We start from the raw sequence: 19,767 nt of genomic DNA on the forward strand, positions 1-19,767 counted from the left end.
CTGTCTACCACCAGAGAGCAGCATTCCCTAGAGTTATACCTCAAGACGCCTCAGTCAATTATCAGAGAAATTTAATGATGGATTGCACAACAATTTTGCCAAGATGGCGTTAAATTCTGGAAACCTCATTCTGACCTGAATACAGAAAATTAAGTTCTTCAATTTGCCTTTGTCCCCTCCCCTGAACTCATGGCTAACATTCAGTGAATGCATATGTATCCTAACTTAATTTCATAGGTTCCTGACAACTTCTACAATAGAAAACTTTGGATAGCACTGTAGCTATTTTACATTCTCATTAAATTAGTATACACTGATGAAATAATAAAGAGAAGGATACATCTACTAATTGCCCAAGCAAGTTTACCCATAAAGCAACAAATGTTTATTGGAATAAAAGCAACGCACACAAAATGCTGGTGAACGCAGCAGGCCAGGCAGCATCTATAGGAAGAAGTACAGTCGACGTTTCAGGTCGAGACCCTTCGTCAGGACTAACGGAAAAAAGAGATAGTAAGAGATTTGAAAACGGGGAGGCCCGAAATGATAGGAGAAGACAGGAGGGGGAGGGATGGAGCTAAGAGCAGGGAAGTTGATTGGCAAAAGGGATACAAGGCTGGAGAAGGGGGAGTATTGTAGGACGGAAGGCCTTGGAAGAAAGAAAGGGGGAGGGGAGCACCAGAGGAAGATGGAGAACAGGCAAGGAGTTATTGTGAGAGGGAAAGAGAGAAAAAAAATTAGGGATGGGGTAAGAAGGGGAGGAGGGACATTAATGGAAGTTAGAGAAATCAACGTTTATGCCATCAGGTTGGAGGCTACCCAGACAGAATATAAGGTGTTGTTCCTCCAACCTGAGTGTGGCTTCATCTCGACAGTAGAGGAGGCCGTGGATAGACATGTCAGAATGGGAATGGGATGTGGAATTAAAATGTGTGGCCACTGGGAGATCCTGCTTCTTCTGGCAGACAGAGCGTAGGTGTTCAGCGAAATGGTCTCCCAGTCTGCGTCGGGTCTCACCAATATATAGAAGGCCACACTGGGAGCACTGGACACAGTATATCACACCAGCAGACTCACAGGTAAAATGTCACCACACCTGGAAGGACTGTCTGGGGCCCTGAATGGAGGTGAGGGAGGAAGTGTAAGGGCAGGTGTAGCACTTGTTCCGCTTACAAGGGTAAGTGCCAGGAGGGAGATCGGTGGGAAAGGATGGGGGGGACAAATGGACAAAGGAGTCACATAGGGAGCAATCCCTGCAGAAAGCGGGGGGGGGGGGGAAGAAAGACGTGCTTGGTGGTGGGATCCCGTTGGAGATGGCAGAAGTTATGGAGTATTATATGTTGGACACGGAGGCTGGTGAGGTGGTAGGTGAGGACAAGAGGAACCCTATTCCTAGTGGGGTGGCGGGAGGATGGGGTGAGAGCAGATGTGCGTGAAATGGGAGAGGTGTGCTTAAGGGCAGAGTTGATGGTGGATGAAGGCAAGCCCCTTTCTTTTAAAAAGGAAGACATCTCCTTTATCCTGGAAAACAGAGCCTCATTCTGAGAGCAGATGCGGCAGAGATGGAGGAATTGAGAGAAGGGGATGGCATTTTTACAAGTAACAGGGTGGGAAGAGGAATAGTCCAGGTAGCTGTGAGAGTCTGTGGGCTTATAGTAGACATCAGTAGATAAGCTGTCTCCAGAGATAGATTCAGAGAGATCAAGGAAGAGGAGGGAGGTGTCGGAAATGGACCAGGTAAACTTGAGGACAGGGTGGAAGTTGGAGGCAAATTTGATGAAGTCAATGAGCTCAACATGTGTGCAGGAAGCAGCACCAATGCAGTCGTCGATGTAGTGAAGGAAAAGTAGGGGATGTATAGCAGTATAGGCTTGGAACATGGACTCTTCCACAAAGCCAACAAAAAGGCAGGCATAGCTGAGACCCATACAGGTGCCCATGGTTACACTAGTTTGGAGGAAGTGGAATGAGCCAAAGGAGAAATTATTAAGAGTAAGGACTAATTCGCTAGATGGAGCAGAGTGGTGGTAGAGGGGAACTGGTTGGGTCTGGAATCCAAAAAGAGGCGGAAAGCTTTGAGACCTTCCTGGTGGGGGATGGAGGTATATAGGGACTGGACATCCATGGTGAAAATAAAGCGGTGGGGTCCAGGGAACTTAAAATCATCGAAAAGTTTTAGAGCATGAGAAGTGTCACGAACATAGGTGGGAAGGGATTGAACAAGGGGGGATAAAACCGTGTCGAGGTATGCAGAAACGAGTTCGGTGGGGCAGGAGCAAGGTGAAATAATGGGTCTACCTGGACAGGCAGGTTTGTGGATCTTGGGTAGGAGGTAGAAACGGGAAGTGCGGGGTGTGGGAACTATAAGGTTGGTAGCAGTGGATGGGAGATCCCCTGAGCGGATAAAGTCGGTGATGGTGTGGGTGACAATGGCCTGGTGCTTCTTAGTGGGGTCACGATCGAGGGGTAAATAAGAGGAGGTATCCGCGAGTTGTCGCTGTGCCTCGGCAAGGTAGAGGTCAGTACACCAGACTACAACAGCACCCCCCTTATCGGCGGGTTTTATAGTAAGGTTAGGATTAGTGCGGAGGGAGTGGAGAGCAGAGCATTCGGAAGGAGTGAGGTTGGAATGGGGACAAGGTGCGGTGAAGTCGAGACAGTTGATGTCCCATCAGCAGTTAGCAATAAAAAGATCCAGAGCAGGCAGAAGACCAGAGTGGGATGTCCATGAAGAGGAGGAGGGTTGAAGACGGGAGAAGGGGTCATCGGTGGGGGTGGGAGAGTCCTTGCCGAAGAAGTAAGCTCGGAGACGGAGCCGGTATAAGAAGAGTTCAGTGTCATGGCACACGCGGAACTCGCTGAGGTGTGGGCGCAAGGGACAAAGGTGAGAGTCTGCTGGGGTGATATACTGTGTCCGGTGCTCCCGGTGTGGCCTTCTATATGTTGGTGAGACCCGACACAGATTGGATGACCGTTTCGCTGAACACCTACGCTCTGTCCGCCAGAGAAAGCAGGATCTCCCAGTGGCCACACATTTTAATTCCACATCCCATTCCCATTCCGCTATGTCAATCAATGGCCTCCTCTATTGTCGAGATGAAGCCACACTCAGGTTGGAGGAACAACACCTTATGTTCCGTCTGGGTAGCCTCCAACCTGATGGTATGAACATTGATTTCTCTAACTTCCATTAATGCCCCTCCTCCCCTTCTTACCCCATCCCTAATTTTTTTTCTCTCTTTCCCTCTCACAATAACTCCTTGCCTGTTCTCCATCTTCCTCTGGTGCTCCCCTCCCCCTTTCTTTCTTCCAAGGCCTTCCGTCCTACGATACTCCCCCTTCTCCAGCCTTGTATCCCTTTTGCCAATCAACTTCCCAGCTCTTAGCTTCATCCCTCCCCCTCCTGTCTTCTCCTATCATATCAGGCCTCCCCCTCCCCCTCCCCCTTTCAAATCTCTTACTATCTCTTTTTTCTGTTAGTCCTGATGAAGGGTCTCGACCTGAAACATCGACTGTACTTCTTCCTATAGATGCTGCCTGGCCTGCTGCGTTCCACCAGCATTTTGGTTGTGTTGCTTGAATTTCCAGCATCTGCAGATTTCCTTGTGTTTGCTTTATTGAAATAACCTGCTTTACAACTAAGTCAAGAACTACAGAACCCCAAACTTATGTCTGATTACTTTGGAGTGTATTATGACAACCCTTCATCAACCACCATCGCAAAGGTTAAGTTTTAAAAAGAGCATTCCCATTCCCCCAAAAAAAAATGGAAGAGTTATTCTTCACTCATTACCTTTACACTGGGAAAATCCCTTGTGCACATGCACTGTTGACTCAATCTCAAAGGCAGAGAGGTTCCATTGAAAATATAATCCCAGTGGAACAACCACACAATCTCCTGCTAAAGCCTGAATCTCACTGGCATTCAAAAGACGATCCCAGATGTGGAGTTGTGTAATATTCCCAATAAAAGATTCATCCTTCTTAAACGATCCGCCAAATGTGTCTTGCTCTTGTCCGATGATGAAAACTCCACCGGCTCCAATATCTTCAGAAATATAAAGATGATCTCCAGATGCAGTGACGGATCCATCTGCTGCAATAGCCCAGCTACCACCATGGCTGGTCCAGCTCAAACACACATGATGCCATCTACCATCATTCTTCACAGCTTGAGAGTAAGGAGTGTGGACACCGTGGACCAGCAAAGCAAGTTGGATTTGTTGATCATGGACAATGTTAGCACGCAGCTGAAACTCATTGATAAATGATGGTATTGAATAGGAAAATACAGTGGAAACTCCCACATAACTTGAATCAAATTGCACTTGAGCACAAATAGTCACTGAATGCATTTGAGGAAACTGCCTGAGAAGTTTGGCATATTTGGTGTCAGTTTTGGTAGAAAATGTCAGAATGTGTGATCCAAAGGTACCTGAACAAAAGAAGATGAAGCAATGAGTGCACTGTGGTACCTTTCTCATTACAGCAGTCTTCCTTAATCAAACAATTTTCTATTTTTGTAAGTTTACATTTGAAATGTTTTTTCAGCTTTTTTTTAGATGCTCACAGTCTACATTAATAAACTTATGATTAAAAAAATCCAATACATTTTATCACAAATTAAATTTACTCAAAATTATCACTATTCCTATTTGAACAAAGACAGGCACTAGTCCGATAAGGAAGTTCTTTATGAAATACTTAAACTTCAGCTATTACATCACAAAGCAAACATTTCTCTGATTAAGGAAAAATACTTTGAATGATTAATGATGAATAATTACAACATTAGGACAGTCTCCAATTCTAAAAGCAATGACCTAGGATTAATATTTCTCACTTTAACAAATTAAATGTTTTGGTTTAATGTCAGCTATAACCTAATTTTGTCACAGGAATATGCATAATTTAAATAAATTACTCACTGAGAAGAAATCAGAATAAATATTATCAAGTTCATATAAACGAAATTCTGACAAATTACATATATATGTTTTGATAGAAATTCTATCATTTTTGCTTAGAATCTTTGATTATCAGAAGTCATCAAGAAATTTATTAAATTTGATAAATTTATTATCAAAAGACATATACACTGTCTGTCACCATATACAGTGCCAGGATTCATTTGACTCTCTGGGTTGTATCTGAGATATCTTGCATCAGAGGTGCTTTGTTGTAGTGCCTTTAACATTCATAGGTGGTAAAGTTAACTGAATAGAAAGAATACATTTTTAAATTTACTACAAAGGATAGATGGGAGGTGTCTCAAAACTTCAGCTTATATATGAAAGAAGTTGTAATTATTTCAAAAAAATTCTTTATCCAGCATGAGGGAGAAGTAGAAAGCAGCTTCCAGACTTCACCTGAACCATTTTACAGCCAACTAGTTTTATTTAAAATATAGTTTGATACTTTGCTGCATGGTTAGCCTTCTGACTTTTCCTCCATTCCGATAGTAAGTTGGCTGCCTCTGCGCCAAGCATTGACGTAACAAAAAGAAGACTAGTAACCCTGTGCATTCCACAGTTCTGTAGCACAATGCATCAGAGCTCCATGGCACCAAACCACTCAAGATGTGGCTTCTTTATTTATGGTTTATGTTACAAAGATCAACAGTGTACAACCATCTTGGTTGAGGGGGAGGGGTGTGGAGTTGGAAGTAGGAAAAGGCATTCAACGCAGATGTATCCACCATCGATCACAATGCATGATACCCCAGTAAATGTATACATGTCTCTTTAATGGCTTCATTTCTCCTCACAGTCATACTCCAGAAGGTCCCTTCAATTTGTAGTCATTCTTTTTAAGAAGTTCTGTGTCCGGTTACCAAGGTTGAACTTGACTTCTCCCAGCTTTCACTATTTTAACATTGTCCTGCAATCAAGGCTTCAGTGAGAGGAACTCTAGGTTCCATGCATGCACCACGCAGAGACATTCACCATCCTACAAATTGCTGGAGGAACTCAGTGGGTCAGGCTTGGAGTCCCAGATTTTAAGTCTATTCATTCTTCCAGATTTCTATTAAGTAAGTTCCCAGTATTGACTTGGTAGCTAGCCAGCTTAATAAAGTTGCAAACATCTGCAGAAACCCGAAGAGGTATGTTCAATAATCTGAAGTCAGCTATTGTTGCATCAACAACCCATACTTTTAGAGAGCCATTAGCAAGTCAAAAGATCTCAAAATGCTTCAGTGTACCAATATCAAAGGAAGTAATCAGGAAGAAGCAAGGTTTATGGAGAATCTTGAAGGAAGAATGAGATGGAGAAAGTAATAAGATGGAGAACTTCAGGGTGAATTTTGACTTCAGGCCCTAAAAACATAAAGAAACTGAAAAAAGGATTTGAAAACTCAGTGGACTTCATGAAGTTAGATGCTTTCTGGTTATTTTCAACTGTTGTGATAGTGGACAGAAATCCGAAACTTTTTCAGAACAGCATCCCTGCTGCAGCCCACTGGAAAGGGCATGGGCCTAGATTCAGTAGCAAAGTGATGGTACTCGTCTTCGACTGGTATTCGTTCCAGCAATTTCATCTGAAGCCACCAATGTTAATGGGTCACATAAATGAGAATAGAAAGAAACAGCAAGGAGATTATAGAAGCTTCCAAGGAAAGGGTAAATAGAAATCTATTAGAAATGTTCAAGATCACAGTTAAAACTGCCTATAAGGACCCAACAATCCCTGTGGTGTTGTCTTCCCTCTTCCTAAGGTTAGTTGCAGTCAGGTATCTGTTTAAGGAATCCCTGCATCCAACAACATCAGCCTGGCTGGGTAATCAAAGGCATTGGAAAGTTCTTGCAAAAAATTAATGTTGAAAAGATAAACACAACATAGAGGTAGAAATGAAATAGATATTTCTGAAATAAAAATATAGTTTAACCTATATTTAGAAGTACTTAGATGAGAAAATTATATTCTACCTACATTAAGCCAGATATTTTGCTAAACAATAAATATATCCAGGTTTACCATTAAAAATTCATGCACACTAGTGGAATAACTGCATTTTTCAAATTATTATATAGCCAAACTATTTTAGAACAAAAAGAAATCCCTTCAGTTTACATCAGTTGCCAGGATTGGGATGAATTGACTACAAAACAGAACAACTCATTGGTAAATTCAGCAGTCAGTTTTACACCACAGACCTCTGGAAATCCCAAAGATACTCAGTTTCAGTCATGTACAATATTTAAAGCTCTGGTGGAAGACCATTAACCTGAAATTAAGCTTCTGATTCTCTCTCTACAGATGCTGCCTGACCAGCTGAACATCTCCAGCATTTTCTATTTTTTGTCCTAAAGTACAGATTGCTGCCATTATACAAAGGAGAATCTAAATCCATAGTTGCTGAAAAATTGCTCTATTTCCATTATCCCATCATCTGAAGAGGAAAAATTACCTGTCTATGAAACAGCATATTAGTCTGAACCACTGTCTTGGCAAATTTTACTTTAGTGATCAACTTTACTGGATTTTACCAGATCAATTGATAATTCTCTCTCTAGGGGCAAACATACAGATGAAATGTACAATGAACACAATGAAAGGCTCTGAACTAACACAATATTATGGATTTATTTTTAAATTGATCTTATCCAGAATTATAAGATGAAACAAATTTTGAATTTAATTTCATTCAGTCAGTAAATTTGTTTAGAATTTTCCAGGTGCATCAGATTGTGTGATACAACTGTCGTACACTTGCTTAATGTTCCATCAATTTTATCTGATGCCACCATTGTTAATGGGTCACATAAATGAGAATAGAAAGAAACATTCAATTGAATAGCAAAGAGATGATAGAAACTTCCAAGGAAAGGGTTAAATGGAAATCTATTAGAGATGTTCAAAATTATAGTTAAACTGCTATAATCTAGCATCCAGCTGATCAGAAATCCAGTTGGCCCAGCAACTGGCTCAATCATTAGTTGGACTGTGAGGACATGTGGAGTCAGGGCTGGGGTCCAGACTTTGGGTCAGTTATGCTCTAGAGCAGGAGCATCAGGGGTCAGTAAGGTGGAGCTGGGGTCTGGAGTCCTTTAGTATTTCCTGTTCCCTTTATTCTCATCTGCTTCCATAGAAATTTTACTGCAACAGAGTGAAATAAAATTGTGTTTGGTTATTGATAGGAGTATCATCAATAGATCAGCAAATCTGATAGTCCGGCATGACAGATAGTGCCAGATGATCAGATGTGTCCTGTGGGAATGGGAAATAGTTTCCAATGGTAGCAGCTCGAATTAAGCTTATTATCAAAGTACATACATGTCACCATAACCCACTTGAGATATATTTTCTTGCAGACATTCACAGTAGGTACAAAGAAACACAATAAAATAAATGAAACACCGCACGCAACAAAGACGGACTTACAATCAAAGTGCAAAGAATTTAAGCTAATCGATAAAAGAAATTTTAGGACCTCGGGAGATATACTTTTAACGAAATTTCATGATTTTAGTTAGATGTGTGGAAGCAATTGGAAGAGGTAGGGCTGATAGATAAAGCTCTTTGAAAAAGCAGACACGGGCATCAAGAGTCTAATGGCTTCCCTCCGCGCTGCTCGATTCAAAGACGTAAGAATGAACGGGACAGATAAATGTGGCCGTATTTAGAAATAACAAACCGAAGCCATGGCATCTGTACCGCCTTCCGATAAGAGCCACATCCCTTAGCTCTCGTTTCCTGCACAAGTCCCACTATCCCTGGATTTCCTTAATATCCAAAGATCTATACAGCTCGCTGACAATTTAGCCACAGTTAATCGCAAATCCATAAGAATGATTTTTACTCTGAAAGACAGAGCATCAAACGGTCAATTTGATGTATAAAAAATTGTGTCTTTTTTTTTCTTTATTAGCATCCCCAACAAGCATTTTGGGACGTTTACTCCAGTGAAAATACGGCATAACTTTGGAAGGTTTCACTACTGTAATTACTTCGATTATATTCCCAGTATGACCGCGGTGATATGTAAAAGAAATCTACTCCCAATATAACCGAATAGATGAATGTCTTGAACTAAAGGTTATAAAGACATTTCAAATCGACGGGCATGATGTCACTGTTAAGTTTAAAATCATTCTTAGTGGAAAAAAATGATAAAATAAAAAAGAGGCGATGAATAATCTCACCAGGACCCGCCTCTTTTACTTTGGCACCAATCCACACTGTCTCCTCCACACCAATGGACTTCATGAAGCTTGTTGTTTTCTGGTTATCGTCAACTGTCGCGATAGTGGCCAGAAATCCAAACCTTTGTCGGCACAATTTCTCTGCAGCAGCCCACTGGTGTTCCTTTGGGACATAAGTATAATAGTAACCCCGGTAGAGGTAACACGGGCCGTCCAGCGTCGGCAGCTGCGAGTCTGGGGAGGCTGAGGAAAGGAGGACACTTTGTAACGACTAATTTCTGCACTTAAGTTCAAATGCTTGGTGACGCTGTTGGATCTACTCACCTGCCAGCAGGCCAGGGACACAGAAGAACTGCGGGCAAAAAAAAAACACTAATTGTCATATAAACAAGAAGCTTGATCACTGAAATAAAGTAAAATAAATCGTTCTCATTTACCAGAATAGCCGAACATGGAAAGACCGTTCCCACGTGCATATCCTGTTTGGAAAAAAGTAAAAAAAAATGTAAAAACAAGAGTTTCCCCGAGATTAACTGGGGAAAACTGCGCAAAACGGGACGTGCGGTGTTTAAAACGTCAAATGGTATCCCTGGTGTCCCATACTTTTGGCAACAATGAACAGGCAATTGATTTCTCATTTGTCCTGACTGTCATTCCCGACTCTGCGGGAGATCGCAGCAAATTTCCACTAAAATAACTTACACATTTCCTCAGTCTAGCTTTAAGTGGGCACAATAAGTGTTTAGTTTCCTATTACTCATTCAAATGACAAACTTTCCATTCCCTTATTAATGTTTCTTTGCAACATTAAAAATTGTTCAAAATTGGGAATTTATCAATATTATTACTTGTGAACTTGCCTTCTTCATTGGTCATACACCCAGCCCTGAAATGAATTACTTTGCATTTTATCGAAGGGTGCATTGAAAACTGCGTTATGGGGCTTTCCGAAGTTGCTAAGAATCAAAGGGGCAAAATGCGCGGCGAAGAGCTCTGGTGCTGCCCCATCTCCTACCGGGTTCTTAGTCAATGCCGAGCAGGAAGCCAGACGGAATCCCAAGTCATCGGTCATTTCCCTCGCAGACCTTGTGTCCAAGAGGAGCCAAGTCATCCACTGTCGCCGTACCCCATCCGTACGTTGTCGCCAACACCTCGCTTCCGTCCTAATCTACATCCTTTTCACTTCCACGAGTTCTAATATCCCTTTCGCTAACGTTTCCTTTAATTTTGGTACTCTACAAATGTGAGCCTGTTGAAAAATCCCGCATCCTTCTTTCCAGGAGCAGGTCCGAATCTGACTACGACTTGATTCCAAGACTACCTATTGCCATAAATTGCGAATACTGTAACAATATTTCACCGGGAAGAAAAGTGCGCAGCAACCTATCAGCGGAGCTCTGCCACCGACTGACACCTCAATTAACCTATCAAGGGTGGTAATGTTTCGGTACTGGGAAAAATTGCAACGGGGAGTGAAACGGGTATCCGTTAAGTTTATGGGACCAAAGTTAAAAGGTGCCGCGTCGAAGCAAATCACCTTCGGACCTAAAGGAAAAAAAGCTGTTGCTTTGATGAATGAGCCTAATAAAACACATGTTGGTCATCTTTCGTTTCCAGAAGTAGACAGGGTTTCTAGTATCACAACCGAATGAAACGCTTATTCAAAGAGATTGCGATGGACAGTATGACCAGCGGCCATCCTAGAGAAAGGAAAACAGGGTTAACATGTAAAACACATCAAAGTTGCTGGTGAACGCAGCAGGCCAGGCAGCATCTATAGGAAGAGGCGCAGTCGACGTTTCAGGCCGAGACCCTTCGTCAGGACTAACTGAAGGAAGAGTGAGTAAGGGATTTGAACACACGTCACTCTTCCTTCAGTTAGTCCTGACGAAGGGTCTCGGCCTGAAACGTCGACTGCGCCTCTTCCTATAGATGCTGCCTGGCCTGCTGCGTTCACCAGCAACTTTGATGTATGTTGCTTGAATTTCCAGCATCTGCAGAATTCCTGTTGTTAACATGTAAAATTGTGGTTTTTGCTGTTATTTTAAATCACAGCTAGGCGATAGAGTTTAAGTTGCGAGGTTTTTAAGGGACAACAAGAGAAAAGGTGAAGATTCGAACCACAATGGAAATCGGGAAAGTTTAAATGACCAAAAGGACTGGGACGAGTGAAGAAATAGGAGCGTTTTGAGGAGGTACAAATGGGTGAAGCAGAACAGTCTCGCCGACAGCTGCAGTAGTGGCTAAACATGTACAATCTACAACGAAGACAACGCGGTAGAAATCGGAGAAGGAAAAATAAACATGAAGAAATAAGTGGTGATGATGTGAAGTTTGAACGAGATAAAAAGAAACGAACAGAGGGGTCGCGTGGAAGAGTGGCTTGAAGGGAGTGGGTAATGGATGATTAAAAGTGAATTGGGGCGTTATGGAGGATACTCCGTAGGTCAACTTTAAATGGCACCTCCATTTATCTTCCTACAGAGGCTGCCGGATTCACCAAATATTTCCAGCATTTTCGGCCCTTGTTTTAGATTTTTTTTATTGTCGTGCAAGATTACTTTATAGGTTTGATAGAGAGGTGAGCATAATTGCATGTGAAATCACACTAAGAATGCTGGGGATGACTGAGGATGATTTCACTGCGATATTGGGAAGCAAGAAAATCATTCCTGATTTATGGGAAGAGATGAGAGTGACAGGTAGCGGACCCTGTAGGATAAAATTCTCAACTGCGGTCCGAAGGACTAATACGTAACAGAATGCACCATGTGACTAAATGAGATGAAGACAAGTGAAAGGATTAGCGTTCTGAAGAGAAGCAAATTACAAGTGGCAGTCTTTGGGCTTTCACTTGGTAGTCTTCACTCGATAATTGTTGACAACAAACTTCCGGTAGAGTTACAGAGAAGTCAAAGAAAATAATGCAAGATTCTGTGAAATTGTGTTCACAGTGAGGACAAGAAATAAATGATGGTCAACTATTCTTAAAAGTGAGAGATGGGATCCCTGTTGAACCCGAGCAAAGAATTTATCCCACGTGTAGGCAGGCGTAGATACACTCGCAAGTTGCCATAGCAACAGCTTTTATGTGGAGATCTTAACGAGAATCAAAGGAGACGTTGTTCAAAGCAAGAACTAATTCATTAAGGTAGAGGAGGACAACGGTGATCGTTTTGAATTTATTGAGTTTCTGTTCAAGAAAGAATTAGACTGCCTGGCTTTCCTGATTGTAGAGTAATACTGGAGGCCAAGAGAAAAAGGAGACAATTAGAAACTGTACCAAAGAGCATTGGGTATATTAGCTGGTATAAGCTGAATCAAAGGAAGAGAGGGTTTAAAACAGAAGGAAGAAATAAATTCTAAGAACAAGAATAGGCTTTGGTTGCGACGACAAGATCAGTCACACTTGTCACCTCAGGAAGAGGGATGGTAGTAGCCAAGTGAGTTTGAGAAGATCGAGCAACACACATCAAAGTTGCTGGTGAATGCAGCAGGCCAAGCAGCATCTATAGGAAGAGGCGCAGTCGACGTTTCAGGCCGAGACCCTTCGTCAGGACTAACTGAAGTTAGTCCTGACGAAGGGTCTCGGCCTGAAACGTCGACTGCGCCTCTTCCTATAGATGCTGCTTGGCCTGCTGCGTTCACCAGCAACTTTGATGTGTGTTGCTTGAATTTCCAGCATCTGCAGAATTCCTGTTGTTTGAGAAGATCGAGAACAGGTCTGTCTATATTGGATAGATTGAGTCTATATGAACTCAAAATAAGAAAGATACAATCACTCTGATGCGATTATACCACACAACCCCCTCCATCCAATAGTTATCAGGACATTGAGGAACACATTGTCATGGTCCAGTCCATGAAGTCTGCATTCCAGTTCACAGTCCAGTCCATTGATCCTTTTTCTGGGTTTTCCAGTTTTCTCCCTTGTTCTGTTGGGTGCCTTAATTGAGGCACGTGATTCTCATTTTGGTCTGGCACATAAATACCTCTGCAAACCAGGTACTGTTTGCTGGACTGTTCCCTTCTGCCTGAAACCTTGTCAGTATTCCTGTCAAGTTCAACTGCTGGAGTGAGACTGGAGCCTTGTCTTGCCATGCCAAGATAAGGAACTATCTATTGTTGAGTTTGGAACTGTATCTTTGTGCCCTTGTGTTTAGTGTCTGTGTCTAAGATGAGAGTCCTGGCCCTATGTCCTGTTCCCAAGGAGGGTTCCTGGCTCTGTGTTCCATCTTCCTGTGTTTCAAGTCCAAGGCTCTGTATTCCTGTGCTCAAACCTAAGGCTCTGTGCTCCTGTGCTCCAAGAACAAGTCCATGTGCTGTGTTCCATCCCTGGCGAAGTCTGAGCTTTGTGTCCTCATCCAGTTCTGGTGCCTTGCCCAGCCTGGTGCTGGAGATTCCTTGTCCTGTGCCGGATTGCCCCATCTGAATCCTTGGCAGTCATCCTGTCCCTGTGCTCTGAGGAGGGGGTCCTGTACCTGCATCCAAGAGCCTAACCAAGCTGAGTCCAAGAGCCATGTCCTGTGCTGGAGATTCCTTGCCCAGCCCAGAAGTACCTCACCCAGCCTGGTGCTGGGGTTCCCACGTCCTGTCCAAGCCATGTCCAAGAACCTTGTCCTGTCCAAGCCAAGGCTTTGTGTTCTTGTCCTGTCCATGTGCCTCGTCCTGTGCAGGAATTCCATGTCCAGTCCTGTAGCCACATACTGTACTTGCCAGGATCCTAGTCCCGAGTCCTAGCCTCAACCTGGGTTCTGGTTCCAAGTCAAGACCCAGGTTCCAAGTCCCAACCAAGACCCAGGTTCCAGGTCCTTGTCCAAACTCTGGTTCTGGAGTTCCAAGTTCCTAGTCCAGGCTCCTTGTTCCTCGTTCCATGTCTGGGTTCTGTGCTTCTGGCCCAAGTCCTAGCCCAGGCCCTGAATCCTAGTCTCGTCCAGGGCCTGTGTCAATGTCCAGTGTTGTTTCTTCCTGACTCCCCCTGCTTTCTTGCCAAACCTAGTCCTGTTCCTAGAACTGTAGTGTCTCTGTCTTGCATTTGGGTCTGCCATCAATGCCCCCTGTGTAACACACATGTAGGAAGATTAGAAAAAGGTATAAAAACAACAGGGATGTTGTAATGGGCAACTTCAGATTCCCTAATATATATTGAGACCTCCTTAGAAGACTTGGACAGGGCAAAATTTATTAGGTGAAGCCAGGAGAGCTTCTTAAATCAAGAGGTAGATAGACAAAGGAGAGAAGGACCATACTGGGCCTGGTATTGGGTAATGGGCCTGGCCAGGTGACTGATCTTTCAGTGGGGAAACAGTTGAGGAATAGTGATCACAACTCCTTAAAATATAAAAAAAACTTTTAAGATAGCCATAAATAACAATAAGTATTGATTTTGTAGGAGAATATTAAACAGCAGCAGGGCAAATTGCAAGAATATTAAGCAGGATCTAGGGAGAGCTCAGTGGAAGCAGATGTTTTTGGGCAAGTCCACATCTGACATGTGGAGGGTGTTTAAAGACCCACTGCACAGAGCACAGGAAAGGTGTGATCAAGTAAGAGAGAAGGACATGAATGTCAATGTAAGGAAACTTAGATGTTGAAAGAGGCGGTGAATTTAGTTAAGGATGAAAAAGAAATATATAAGGTTTAGGAAACTAAAATCAAACAGAGACCTTGAGGATTATAAAGAAGCCAGAAATGGGCTCACAAAGGGAAGTAGGAGAACAGGAAGAGCCATGAAAAGTCCTTGGAAAGTAGGATTAAAGAGAATGCCAAGATATTCTATACAGATTTTAAGAACAAGAGAATAACTGGGGAGCAAGTAGGACTACTCAAAGATAAAGGATGGAATGTGTTTGGAGGTGGAGGATATGGGAGAGTCCTAAATGAGTACTTGGCATCAGTAATTACCAAGTAGAAGGACATGGAGGATTGGGAGATCAGTACAGAGTGTGCTAATTTGCTAGGACATTTCAAGATAAAGGAGGAGGTAGGGTCTCTTAAATAATATTAAGATGGAGAACATTAAGATAAATAAGTCTCCAGTGCCTGATGGGTATACCCCAAGTTACTAAGAGAGATAAGAGATGAGATTGCTGGGACCTAGACTGTGGGTGGCATGGTAGCATAGCCATGAATGTAAAGCTGTAACAGCGTCAGTGACCCATGTTTAATTCCCGTCACTGCCTGTAAGGAGTTAGTACATTCTCCCCATTGCTCCTGTTCCCTCCCACATTCAAACTTGAATTGACTTTATCTTTTATATCCTTCACATACATGAGTAAAAATCTTTATGTTACCTCTCTAACTAAATGTGCAATTTATTGTAATTTGTAGTAAATAGTATGTACAACAGGACAGTCAATACAGCATAGGAATACAATTGTATCATCGTGAATTAATCAGTCTGATGGCCTGTTGGTCCTGGCTTTTATGCTGTGGTACCGTTTCCCGGATGGTAGCAGCTGGAACAGTTTGTGGTTGGGGTGACTCAGGTCCCCAATGATCCTTCAAGCCCTTTTTACACACCTGTCTCTGTAAATGTCCTGAATAGTGGGAAGCTCACATCTGCACCACTCTCTGCGGAGTCCTGCGATTGAGGGAGAGGCGCACAGGTTTGCAGGTTAATTGGTCACGTGGATGTAAATGGGTGGCATGTGCTCATTGGGTCAGCAGGGCCTATTTCCGTGCTGTATCTCTAAATAAATAAATACATAAAATATCTTTGTGTCCTCTTTAGTCACTGATGAGGTCCTGGAGTCCTGATGAATAGCAAATGTTGTTCCATTATTCAAGTAGGGAATTGGGAAGAACCCTGGAAAACATAGACCAGCAAGTTTCACATACATTGGAGGGAAGGTGCTGGAGAGGATTCTTACGGATAGGATTTATGAGCATTTGGAAAATAATGGACTAATTAGGTAGGTCAGCATGGTTTTGTGTGGGGCAATTCATGTCTTACTAAATTGATAGTTTTTTTGAGGAAGTGTGAGAAGAGCTGTGGAATCAGAATTAGTTTTATTGTCATTAACATATGTCATTAAATTTCTTTCACGGCAACAGCACAGGACAAGACAGAAACATTGTTTTAAGCTACAAAAATAGGTAAACAGCAGCAGAGACAAATAACAAGATACAGTAGTGCTTAAAGACCACTCAGAAATCTGATGACTGAGGGCAAGAAGCTGTTCTTAAAACATTGAGTGTGGGCATTTAGGCTCCTGTACCTCCTCCCTGATGGTAATAATGCACAGAGAGCATGTCCTGGATGGTGAGGGACTTTAATGATGGATGTCACCTTCTAGAAACATTGTTCCTTGAAGATGTCCCTGATGGCTAGGAGGGTAGTGTCCATGGTGGAACTGTCTACATGGATTTTAGTAAGGTATTTGACAAGGTTCCTCACGGGAGCCTCATTCAAAAGATTAAGATGCATGATTAGAATCCAAGATAAATTGCCCATTTGGATTCTGAAGTGTTTTGCCCAGAGAAAACAGAAGGTAGCGGTCAATGAGACTTACTATGGCTGAAGATCTGTGACTAGTGATGTTCCACAGAGGTTGTAGTAGAACTTCTGTTTATGATATATATATATGACTTGCATGAAAATGTAGTTAGGTGGATTGTAAATTTGCAGATAATATGAAAATTGGTGGTATTCTGGATAGTGTAGAAGACTGGCAGAGGACACAGTAGGACAAAGATAGGTTGCAAATATGGGTGGAGAAATGGCAGATGGAGTTTAACCCAACCAGATATGAAGTTTTGCACTCTAAGAAATCAAATATAAAGGAACAGTACACTGTTAATGGCAATGTTGATGTGCAGAAATTTTCAAGTCCAAGATTTTGCTCCCTGAAAGTGATTCAACAGGTTGATAGGATTAAGAAGGCATATGGCATGCTTGTCTTTATTTGTCAATGAATTGAGTTCAAGAGTTCAGAAGTTGTGTTGCAAATTTAATAAAACCCTTGAGTAGGCCACATTTGAAAAATTATATTTAATTCTGGTCACCCCATTGTAGGAAGGATGTTGAGGCTTTGGAGAAGGTGCAGAAGAGGTTTACCAGGATGCTGCATGGATTAGAGGGAAAGTGCTATAAGAGATTGGACAAATTTGGCTTGTTTTCTCCGGAGTGGGGGAGGCTTGAGTGAGATCTGACAGAGGTTTGTAAGATTATGAGATAAGTAGATAATGTAGACAAAGCATCTTTTCCCAGGGTTGAAATGTCTAAAACTAGAGGGAATGCATTTAAAGTGAGAGTGGTTAAGTTCAAAGGAAATGTGCAGGGCAAGCTTTTTCTTTACAGAGTGCTGTGAGTGCCTGGAATGCACTGTGGATTGGTAGTAGAGGCTGTTTACAACTCATGTTCTCAGTATCATCTTTATTTGTAGTTTGTCTTTCATTTGCAAAGTGGTATTTTGTAGTTTTTGTCTGTATGTATAACTTTTCATAAAATTCTGTTGGATTTCTTTTTTTCCCTGTACGTCCCTACAAGAAAATAAATATCAAGGTAATATATGCTGACATATACATACTTTGATCATAAATTTACCTTGAATTTTGAAATATGATGTTCAAAAGGCTCTGAAATAAGCACGTGAGTGTGCTGGAAAAGCAAAGGATATGGGGATATGTAGACAGGGCATTTTATTTCTTGGTCGTTGTAAATTGTCTCGTGATCAAGTTCATGGATCGAAGGGCCAGAAGATCCCACTGTGTGTCATATCACTAAGATAAATAATTTATTTAGTTCAGCACAGCAATGTGCACTGCTCCTGTGCAGTGCTGTTCCATGTTTTAGGTAATTTTCTAGCCAAGCTCTTCAATAGAGAGGCCAGTGATGTCCAGAAAACAACAATGTAATATTCAGTGATGGGTCACAATCTAGGGAAAGGGCATGGTTGATGTTTATCATGATCAAGGTCCACTTGGCATTCAACAGTGCATTTATTGGCAGCAGATGCATTAACAATATCAGATTGGCCCATTAATTGTCTTCTCATTATATTCATTATTCTAAATACATCCTGCTTGGGATGATTTAGAACACAAGTTGTGGGCGATCATAAGTGCTACACTGTAGATAAAGATAACTTTGTTGAGCACCTTCACTCCATCTGCCAAAACAGCCATGTTTTCCCAGCTTACAACCATTTTAATTCCACTTTCATTCCCACAATGGCATGTCTGTCCACAAACTCCTCTCTTCCCAAGTTGAAGCTAACTCCAGATTAGAGGAACAGCACGTCATATTCTGTCTTGGAAGTCTCCACCCAATGACAGCATCTGTATTGATTTCACTGACTTCTGATGACCATTCTCCCTGTTCCCAACATCCCATTTGTTTTCCCTTATCCCAAAGCCCCCAATCCCCCTTCTCATTTGCTTCTCCTGCTCACTTGATCTGCCTCTCACCCAGATTCTTCCCTCTAGTTCCCTACCTCCTTTGCTTTATTCCACGGCTCACTGTCGTGTCCTATCAGATTCCACCTTCTTCAGCTCTTTTCCCCCTTTCTTCAATCACTCCCATCTTATTCCCACTCCCAACCCCCAGCTGTCTCTCCTCACCTGGGCTCACTAATCATTTGGCAGCTCGTGTTCCTCCACACCCCCCCCCACCCTTTTACTCCGAGCCCTGCCCACTTTCTATACAGTCTTGATATAGGGTGAGAGGGAGAGACTTTTTCTTGCTCTGGAGAAAGATCACCAACTTTCAAGGTCTCAAAGCTGCCTTAAAGTCAGTATTGTTGCAGTCAAAACTTCACAAACAACATGACAGCATCAGTGACTGGAAATTACTCGATGGCTAATGATGAGAGGCATTGACCATGTTGATAGTCAGAGGCTTTTTCCTAGGGTTGAAATGGCCAACATGAGATGGCACAGTTTTAAGGTGTTTGAAAGTAGATACAGAGGAGATGTCAGGGGTAAGTTGTTTTTTTTAAAAAAAAAACGCAGAGTGGTGAGTACATGGATTGGGCTGCCAGCAATGGTGGTGGAGGTGGATACAATAGGGTCTTTTAAGAGACTCTTGGATAGGTACATGGAGTTTAGAAAAGCAGGGCTATTGGTAACCCTCGATAATTTCTAAATTAAGTACATGTTCGGCACAGCATTGTGGGCCGAAGGGCCTGTATTGTGCTGTAGGTTTTCTATATTTCTATGACTCAATGGAAAAGAAAATTAGCTACACAGAAACCTGAAGGCCATTAAAATGGAAAGTCTATGACTTCAAGAACAGAAGGCTTGTGGCAGAAAATTAGGATATCCAGCAACTCACTGTTAATAACCTATAGACAAGATATTCAATTACCCATCCTGCTGAAACCAAAGAATGACAAAAAGGTATAACATATTGATGCCTGCTAGAAGGAACACTTGAAAGAAGAGCGGTGACATTATACCAGAAAAGTGTCTTCCATTCTACAGTAAAATATCCAAAGGTTTATTTTATTGTCAAAGTATGTATGCAGAATACAACTGAGATTTGACTTTTCCAGATAGCCACAAAATACAGAAAGCCATAGAAATAATTGACAGGAAGACATCAATTCCCCCCTGCACAAAAAGAAAAAGAAAACAAAAACAAAAACTTGCAAACCCCAAAACCCCCCCCACCCCTCCCTTA

At 42.3% G+C, this 19,767-nt stretch overlaps 1 protein-coding gene across 1 annotated transcript in view; it reads right to left on the bottom strand.

Moving 5' to 3' along the window:
- The window catches only part of LOC134354515 (adhesion G-protein coupled receptor D2-like), a 56,654-nt gene extending 46,439 nt beyond the window's left edge, over positions 1-10,215 (bottom strand). Inside the window, exons 1-5 of the mRNA XM_063063436.1 lie at positions 10,159-10,215; positions 9,581-9,622; positions 9,468-9,495; positions 9,144-9,386; positions 3,794-4,435 (exon numbers count right to left, since the gene is read on the bottom strand). Of these exons, the coding sequence (XP_062919506.1) occupies positions 3,794-4,435; positions 9,144-9,386; positions 9,468-9,495; positions 9,581-9,622; positions 10,159-10,215 (1,012 nt within the window). The remainder of the gene's footprint in view (positions 1-3,793; positions 4,436-9,143; positions 9,387-9,467; positions 9,496-9,580; positions 9,623-10,158) is intronic.
- Positions 10,216-19,767: the final 9,552 nt, after the last annotated feature.

This window comes from Mobula hypostoma, chromosome 12 (genome assembly GCF_963921235.1).
Source record: "Mobula hypostoma chromosome 12, sMobHyp1.1, whole genome shotgun sequence".
Lineage (NCBI taxonomy): Eukaryota > Metazoa > Chordata > Chondrichthyes > Myliobatiformes > Myliobatidae > Mobula > Mobula hypostoma.